The sequence below is a fragment of the Triticum aestivum genome, chromosome 4D, assembly GCF_018294505.1.
Source record: "Triticum aestivum cultivar Chinese Spring chromosome 4D, IWGSC CS RefSeq v2.1, whole genome shotgun sequence".
NCBI lineage: Eukaryota > Viridiplantae > Streptophyta > Magnoliopsida > Poales > Poaceae > Triticum > Triticum aestivum.
In genome coordinates this window covers 318,507,710-318,516,918 of record NC_057805.1, presented here as the reverse complement: position 1 = coordinate 318,516,918, position 9,209 = coordinate 318,507,710, and the positions used below count along the sequence as shown (strand labels likewise).

Genomic DNA, 9,209 nt, shown 5'->3' with positions numbered 1-9,209 from the left:
GTGGACGGCCTCGACATGGTAGTGGGCAGCCTCCATCAGGGCTAAGGCCGCCGCTGCGGAATGGACAACTGGTGTGCCGCTCTCGCCAGTTGCTATCCCTGAGGCAGATGCTGTTGTCGCCGCCTGAGAAGCAACATCGGCCGTTTTGGGCTGCCTTGGCCACCCGGATGCAGATTGCGGTCGCCCTCACGAAGCTTGTTAGCACGCGCCTGGCGGCTGCGGCCGCGCTCTCGCCGGAGTGGGCCGCCGAAGTGCCCTCACGACGCGGGCCCACGTCCCCATCTTTCACCGGCGATGAATGAACAGTGAAATTATATTTTGGGAGTGAGCTAGTGTGCTTGACACGCCGGTTGTGGACTGTAGCCGACGCACCTTCTCGTGTAAGCCATAGGCGTACTATACACCGACTGTGCTCCAAGATATTTTCTGCTGCATCTCACACAGTTGGTGGTAATAAACTGTGTGCGATCTGCTTGATTTATCGTCTTGATTTGAATTACGTAATGGGGTCACAACTGCAAAGGATGGTGTTTGAATTGCTAGACTTTTATCTGCAGTGAACATGCAACTATAGGTGTGTTGTCAAAAAAATTGGAATTATTCAGGGTTCGTTTGGACGTTTTTATACATTAACTTGGTTTTGTAGGCATTGCAGGTGCATAATTCAAATTTGAACTACATACACATGCTCCAGTGCATATAAATGGGTTCAAAAATCAAATCGGTGTCCTTGGTTGCATGCTTAGGTCCCATGCAAGAAATGGGAATGAATGTCAAGCACCCTGCCACCGTCACTCGGCCGCAAACATTGAGATACCTGATTTTAAATTCTAGTAAATCCAAAACTCGTCTGAAATTCATGAAACTTGGCATGCTATCATGGAGCGGCATCAACATGCCGTGATAAAAATTTTCGTCTCATTTGGGGCAGGTTTGGGTATAACCTTCTCACAAACCAGAGCTTCTCAATACAAGCGTGATGGTTTCGGTACGGAACATGCCATCTTTGGGACGAAACGATATCCGTTGCCTCTTATTGCTTTCAAAAATTTTCTAGTGTCAACATAGAACAGCAGGAGTGTTGTGTTTAATTTTGGAATTTTTCGGGGTTCGTTTGGACATTTTTTATACATTAACTGGGTTTTCCAGGCATTTTATGTGCATAATTCAAATTTGAACTACATGCTCATGTTCAGTGCATATAAATTGGTTGAAAAATCAAATATGTGTCCTTGGTTGCATGCTTAGGTCCCATGCAAAAAATGGGAAAGAATTTCAAACACACTGCCACCGTCACGCGGCTGCAAACATTGAGATACCTGGTTTTTAAATTCTAGTAAATCCAAAACTCGTCTGAAATTCATGAAACTTGACATGCTATCATGGAGCGGCATTAACATGTCGAGGTAAAAAATTTGTCCCATTTGGGACAGGTTTGGGTATAAGCTTCTCACAAACCAGATTTCTCACAACAAGCGTGATGGTTTCGGTAAGGAACGTGCCACCTTTAAGGACGAAACGATATCTGTTGCCTTTTATTGCTTTCAAAAAATTTCTAGTGTCAACATTGAATGACAGGAGTGTGGTGTTTAATTTTGGAATTTTTCGAGGTTTGTTTGAACATTTTTATACACTAGTAAATGTGCCCATGCGTTGCAACGGGAGAAAAAGGCGAACAAAAAAAGACAATGAAGAAAATGATAGTGCGAGAATATGACTTGGTTCATACAGAAGATACATTATACATAAATTAAAATTATTAAAACATAATTGTTTCTACCAAATTATGAATTACATTAAGATTTTGCATAAAAGCTATTCACGGAAAGCTTGAACTCTAAAGCTTGTTAATACCTCACATTGAATAAAGTTGATAATTCCAATGAACCTTTCTTTGGCACTCAGGAAATGGTAAGCTCAAGGTGTGCCTTTCTCTAACTCCTGTTGTTTTTCGCATCCGCCCACTTCGCCGTGTAAGGAAGCTTCATCAGATTCACAGTTTCGTTCATTTTCTCAAACTCGTGCTTTATCAATAACACTTGTTAGACAACACTTATTTGATTAATGAATTTTACAGCCCGTTCAGGCCATGAATTTACTTTAAATAAAACTCTCAGATTGTTCACAGGGATAAAAATGGCACAAAACAACCAAAAGAATACATTTGCAGAAACTTCCTTGATTCCCATGTTAATATGAGGCAACAAAAATAGCATATGTTACATATATGTAGAACTGACTATTCATCTACGATTTAAACAAAAAACTGATTCCGGCCTACCACAGCAATAGAAAAAATTGCTCAACAGAAAAAGGGAAAAATGAGATAACCAACAGGCAATTAGAGAGGAGTGGCGAGTACTAAATAAGCAAAAAATAGAGAAATCACACCATCAATAGCATGGATGTGATTTTGAAAGAAGCCCAACAAAGTGATCTAAATTAAGAGAAAGAGCCTCTATCAGTACTGCAGTACTTCCTCCAGCAAATATTTCCGAGATCCCGACATGATGAAAACAAATACTTGGAACTGTCCAACTACACTTTAAAAATGGAATCATGTCCGACTCGATGAAAACCTGTAAATAAAATTAATCAATACACTCCTTTGGGCTTTCGGAGGCAATAGGGAAAAAGTTCTGCTTAGTTAGCAAAATTGGAATCGATAAGGAGCAACACCAAGAGGAGCGAGATCTACAGTTGTGAAGTTCTCGACAATTCAAATTTTAAAGATTATATCCAACAAACAGCTACCAAGAAAATTGAGTTCTAAAGTAATGTAAAGTTCTAGGCAATTCTAATTTTAAAGATTATATCGAACAAACAACTATGAAGAAAATTATGAAAGCCACCAATTGTAAACAGGTAAACAATCCTTCAGCACACATGCAAAGGCTGGGTTGAGAGAAAACATGAACTAACAATGGTGAGGAGATGGTCTACGTTACCCTTTATCTCGGATAAAGATGAGGAGGCGGGTCATGGTGAGCAGGGAAAGAACTGCAGGTTGCAGTGCAGTTGTGTGGTGTCCATCAGGGCAAGGAGCCAGGAGATTAGCACAGCTCCATCGGATTGTAACAGTATCATCGTCTTAGAACTTTCAACCAAAAACTTTACCAAGCAAGAGAATCTTTATGACCCGGTGTAATTAATTTCTTAGTAATTTTGTACTTCACAGTCCACCTAGCTTAGACTTTGAAATTACCGAATTGATGGAGGAGCCGCACCAGGTGGTTAACGATGTGGAATCCAAAATATTGAACTAATAAGTTAAAGTTAGACAATGTAGATATATAGCACTAATACCAGTACATAATAGACCTGGACCATCTAACCTTCTAATGCATAGTCAAAACCTGATTTCCACATCCACGTATTCAAATTTCTATGTGCTCCATAAGGTGTAATGTGTTCTTGAGAAATCAGGGATCGTATCATGCCATAACAATTAAGTACACTTGCAAGATATGGTGCCAAAACATGACTTGTGTTCTCCACACAAAAATACTAATCGATGCAGTTTGAGTGACACACTATCCACCACACTCACTGCACCAATTTGCTCTTCTTTGTACAGGACATATAATGTATATAATTTAAATCCATCAACCTTTAAGAATGACTTTTTGTAGTGGTAAAATGCATGTTCACACCAGGTGGAAAAATATATGATTTAACCCAACTACTCCAAACAAAATGGGCCATCCATTCATGTCCCTCTTTTGAACAAGTACCAATCAATAAAGGAACTTATTGCAGATATGATGAAAATGGCAAAGATGAATACATTAAAAAAGGATTAGTGTAAATCGTGTAGCATGAATATCTATGCAAATATGCAAGAAACTAAAATAGTTCACAACTACATATATCTCAAATTTTTACACGGAATTTTTAATGTAGATTTGCGCTCAATATAGTAGCATGCACATCAAAATAGTGGACTATAACATGCAAACAATAAAATAACCAGCAAAGTTGGCCTCGTGTTTATCATTTTGATAAAAAACACTGAGAAATAATTCAAATAAAGTCAATGCCCAAACTACCTATTGTTAACAGATAAAGAATATTCTCATCAGATTCTCCATTTGACTGTATCCAAAACATACACTAATCCTGCCTTCGATAGTTTAGCTGCTATACGACTGGGACGAGCCTTTTGTGGTGGTAGTAGTACTGACTGTAAAAAGAGCACAAGGCTTGCTGGTGGCTAATAAAGAGTAATGAAGAATCGAAAATCCAACGTGCATATAGCCAAGGATCAGTTTGCTTTCGAACATCAAATATGGAGAATTTCTAAGAAGATTCTCTATCTGTTAACTGTGGCTAAGAGCATAGTAGACAACTTAATTTCCATATTTTTTTACAATACTGACGATTCCTACATATTTATGGTGCCCAGGAGAAAAAAATAAGAGTGTCTAGAAACCCAAAAGACTAACCACAGCAGGGAAATAAACATGTAGGTGTAGGTAATTATATACATATATACCTTTGGGTATTCCCAGGACCATCATTCGGTGCCCCAAATCTAGAATCAGGCCAATCTGGATATCATAATTGAGCCGTCATCAGATTTTTCACTGAATGAACAAGGAGTCTTTTCTAAAGGTAAAAAAGAAATGATGAATCATGATAACAAATTGGTAGACAGATACGGTTAGGTGGTCAAATTTCGAACTGCAACTAAGAGCACCCCTTGGATGAAAGCTAATGGTGCAGCCGAGCACTCGTAAACTTTTCCCACCGATGGTTTGATGTTCCGTATACTTACTTTTGGAGACTGATCGATAGGATTGAATTCTGAATGAAGAAGGGCAAATCCTCACCTGAAGCACGATGCCTGCCGTGGTGCCGGTCATCATCATACCCACCTCTGCCTCCTCCTCGGTCGTACCTGTAGAAGCAACACCATGAAACCTTACGACCCCTCTCGGGAGCTAATCAGGCATCCAGTACGATAAGCTTGATCAGCAACCGAGCTGAGGACGCCCAGAGTCCCACACCCCCTGGGTGCGTTATTCCTACCGTGGTGGGGGGCTGCCGCGGCCTCCTCGGTGGTCGTACCCATCGTCCTGCCAGGACCACTTGAAGGGCGGCGACGGGACCTCCTGGATGGTGGCGAGTGGCGCCGGCGCGGCGGGGGGCTGCGGGAGGTGCGGTGGTCGCGGATGCGCTCGGGGCGCGAGGAGCCGATGGCCGGCGGTGGCGGCGTCAGGGACCTCCTGGACAGCGGCGAGTCGGCGGGGGGCTGCGGGAGGTGCGGCGGTCATGGTCGCGGATGCGCTCGGGGCGCGAGGAGACGATGGCCGGCGGCGGCAGGAAGGGTCGTGGGGGCGAGCGGCTCTGCTTGCGGGTGGGCGGGGGCGGTGGCAGCGGCACGGATTAGGGCGGGGCCGGTGCCGGGTGGAATTGGGGTTTTTTGTAAAAAAACAAAGCGTTTTTTCAGATCCAGGGACTGCGGGTTGATTACGCAAAATCAGAGGGGGTTTCTGAAAAAATGTCGCGCCGGTGAACCGACAGACTCAAGCCGTGCTTTATTATTACTAGCAAAGGGCCCGTGCGTTGCTACGGGGCGTACAAAGTTTAGTCGTTATCTAGTGGTTCGACATTTTATGAAAGTAAAAAAGACATGTGTTAGAGCAGAAACAAAATAAATAAGCGTTTGTTTGGAAACCCAAAAAATAATTTACCAATCAAACAATTTGTATTATCTAGTGGTTCAAAGTGAATGGTGTCAAAGATACACATCAAGCTACATTGTCGACTAATTGAATTTGCAAATAATGGCAGCTCAATACTCACGTGACATGCTCCCAACTGCAAAGAGAAGATTCTATTTTAGCTTGTTACACGAAATTTACTTTTTTCTTGAAGAACTATTGCCTATAAATCAAATAAGAATGATAAATTTTAGCACAATGCAATGGTTCATATTTTTCAATTTAAGATGAAGGATATGAAAGAGAAAACAATGACCATACTAAAGGCCTGTTCGCAGGGACTCCACTCCACAACTCCACTCCTGGAGCTGGTGGATCAACAGTTAAAAAATGCGGAGTTGGGAAAGAGGTGCTCTGCAGCTCCTCAGATTTCATGGAGCCGAAGGATTACCGAATGGCTCCTAAGGCTACGAGGAAAGGCATAGGCAGCATAGCACACAGTTATATGAAACAACATGCCTTTAGACATTTCCAAATATACAAAACATAAGGTACAGAATTCTTTTAGATAGACTGATATGACTAAAAAATGCAATGGTCGATGAGAGGGAAAAAAGGCCACATGATTTTCGTTTGTATATCAATGCCAGCTAAGAATAATAAGAATTGTAATTAAAGACATAAACAACGGAAAAAATTGTTAAGAGCATTTGACTTGCACTTTGACTCAGATTTTTTGCTGGTGCATGTCCTCATGAACACATTTGCTTTACTAACCCTCCTATAAACTTTTTGTAAACTTTCAACTGGATGTCGGTGCTACCGAAATACCCGCTCCATTGAAGGCTCAACTTCAACCAGCTCCATTCTAGCAATAGAAGATTTGTAGTTTTTGACTCGTACTTTAACAAGATCATATATGTGGTGATCATAAGTCCTTCCAAAAGAAGTTTGTTGGGCATCTACTTTGAGTGAGAACCATACAGTCCTACAGACACATAAAAAGTAACGGTTGAAGTAATGCAGAATAATATTCTCTAGTTTAATATACAAAGGAAAATTGAAAAGATCATTATAACAACCATGGAGAAGGTTTATAAGTTCTATATTGGTGCTCACAAAGTCATTATCTAGCTCAGAAAGTCATTTTACTTTTGACAGCATCATCGATTTAATCTTTGTTTTCTCAAGTAGATAACAATTCCTTATTTTCACCAACTACAGAATAGCAAATGTGAATAAAAGGCTGTAGTAAGATTTAAGGGAGAAGAACACCAGGGAAGTTTAACCCCCACTCTCAAATGGTCTGATGTTGTCGTTATTCTTAGCGTACTTCACGGAATGATCATGCTTCAGGTGAAAAAGATCTGACAGCATGGAGTTCGAAACTGCGCTAATCTTTGTACCATGGAGAATAAGCGTCTTCTTGCCATTCTCAACCTGGAATAAACATTAGAGCAACAGTCTTATGTGGGAGCCAGGGAAAAGCACATTCATTCTATTTCTAGTTTCTCGACATGGAAGGTTCGAAAGCAACCATCTTTTCCAATAACAACTAAATTAAGATTTATAGGTGGTTATTTGTACAAATCATGAACTCTGTGCCAGAAAATCTGGCCCTTTTATGTGTGACTCAGTTTCTATAAAAAAAATACAATGTTACACACACTACTGGAAGTAATATAATATGGGAAATTGCTGAAAGATGTCGCTATGTCAATTTATACTTGGCCAGTTTCACAAGACAATAATGTTGAGACACTACCTACAAAAATACCTATATTTTCTTGTGTCTATAACAATAATGAGTTGATGTTAGACAGGGTTAGTGTTCTTCTGGCATTGTAAACTGAAGGCGAAATTGCAACAGCTAAAGAAAGGGACCAAAGAAATGAGAAGCTTACAAGCTTAGGGGTGTGCTTGAGGAGCTCAAACGTGGCGAGCATGGTCATGGGAACCCTGATGCCACCATCTTGATCCTCCAGCAACCTAGGGATGAGGTCTCTGGCAAAGGGTTCATGACTCTAACCAAACTTGAAAAATTACGAATGGATGCTCGTGTTCGCTGTCAAACTTGAAAAATCAGATAGACCATGTAAGCATGATCTTGGCTGGACTCTTGAGATCACATAGACCATGTAAACATAGGTAGAGTCGAGCTTACACGAAAAATGAAATAAGGTGACACATCATGCTCAATAAATTTTCTGATCTTCCCCCCAATGAGATACAGCCTGTGTAGAAGTCAAATCAATTTTTTTTTACTATTGTTGGGAAGTCCAAAAACGGATCTCACATGTACTGAATAGCAAAACAACAGTGGAAAATTGAAAAGATCATTATAACAACCATGGAGAAGGTTTATAAGTTCTATATTGGTGCTCACAAAGTCATTATCTAGCTCAGAAAGTCATTTTACTTTTGACAGCATCATCGATTTAATCTTTATTTTCTCAAGTAGATAACAATTCCTTATTTTCACCAACTACAGAATAGCAAATGTGAATAAAAGGCTGTAGTAAGATTTAAGGGAGAAGAACACCAGGGAAGTTTAACCCCCACTCTCAGATGGTCTGATGTTGTCGTTATTCTTAGCGTACTTCACGGAATGATCATGCTTCAGGTGAAAAAGATCTGACAGCATGGAGTTCGAAACTGCGCTAATCTTTGTACCATGGAGAATAAGCGTCTTCTTGCCATTCTCAACCTGGAATAAACATTAGAGCAACAGTCTTATGTGGGAGCCAGGGAAAAGCACATTCATACTATTTCTAGTTTCTCGACATGGAAGGTTCGAAAGCAACCATCTTTTCCAATAACAACTAAATTAAGATTTATAGGTGGTTATTTGTACAAATCATGAACTCTGTGCCAGAAAATCTGGCCCTTTTGTGTGTGACTCAGTTTCTATAAAAAAAATACAATGTTACACACACTACTGGAAGTAATATAATATGGGAAATTGTTGAAAGATGTCGCTATGTCAGTTTATACTTGGCCAGTTTCACAAGACAATAATGTTGAGACACTACCTACAAAAATACCTATATTTTCTTTGTGTCTATAACAATAATGAGTTGATGTTAGACAGGGTTAGTGTTCTTCTGGCATTGTAAACTGAAGGCGAAATTGCAACAGCTAAAGAAAGGGACCAAAGAAATGAGAAGCTTACAAGCTTAGGGGTGTGCTTGAGGAGCTCAAACGTGGCGAGCATGGTCATGGGAACCCTGATGCCACCATCTTGATCCTCCAGCAACCTAGGGATGAGGTCTCTGGCAAAGGGTTCATGACTCTAACCAAACTTGAAAAATTACGAATGGATGCTCGTGTTCGCTGTCAAACTTGAAAAATCAGATAGACCATGTAAGCATGATCTTGGCTAGACTCTTGAGATCACATAGACCATGTAAACATAGGTAGAGTCGAGCTTACACGAAAAATGAAATAAGGTGACACATCATGCTCAATAAATTTTCTGATCTTCCCCCCAATGAGATACAGCCTGTGTAGAAGTCAAATCAATTTTTTTTACTATTGTTGGGA

The 9,209-nt window shown here is 40.5% G+C and overlaps 1 protein-coding gene across 3 annotated transcripts; it reads right to left on the bottom strand.

Moving 5' to 3' along the window:
• Window positions 1-2,159: 2,159 nt before the first annotated feature.
• Window positions 2,160-5,362, bottom strand: LOC123097655 (translation initiation factor IF-2). 3 transcript variants are annotated; one of them, XR_006447401.1, is made up of 4 exons: window positions 5,032-5,362; window positions 4,833-4,900; window positions 2,949-4,550; window positions 2,160-2,579 (listed from the first exon to the last, which is right to left on the bottom strand). XR_006447401.1 is itself a non-coding variant. In XM_044519457.1 (4 exons), exons 1-4 carry the CDS (start codon window positions 5,274-5,276, stop codon window positions 2,558-2,560), a joined length of 390 nt encoding a protein of 129 aa, XP_044375392.1. In that variant the 5' UTR covers window positions 5,277-5,362; the 3' UTR covers window positions 2,160-2,557. The 3 variants fall into 3 exon arrangements, 2 of the variants coding, with proteins under 2 accessions (XP_044375392.1, XP_044375393.1); XM_044519457.1 differs by having other exon boundaries at window positions 4,496-4,550; XM_044519458.1 differs by lacking the exon at window positions 2,949-4,550.
• Between the last annotated feature and the right edge of the window lie 3,847 nt (window positions 5,363-9,209).

Coding starts and splice junctions, on each gene's coding strand:
- LOC123097655 (XM_044519457.1), bottom strand. CDS start 5,276: ATGACCGCCGCACCTCCCGCAGCCCCCCGCCGACTCGCCGCTGTCCAG. Junction 4,901..5,031: donor CGCGGCAGCCCCCCACCACG/GTAGGAATAACG, acceptor TTGCTTCTACAG/GTACGACCGAGGAGGAGGCA. Junction 4,551..4,832: donor CGGCAGGCATCGTGCTTCAG/GTGAGGATTTGC, acceptor TATGATATCCAG/ATTGGCCTGATTCTAGATTT.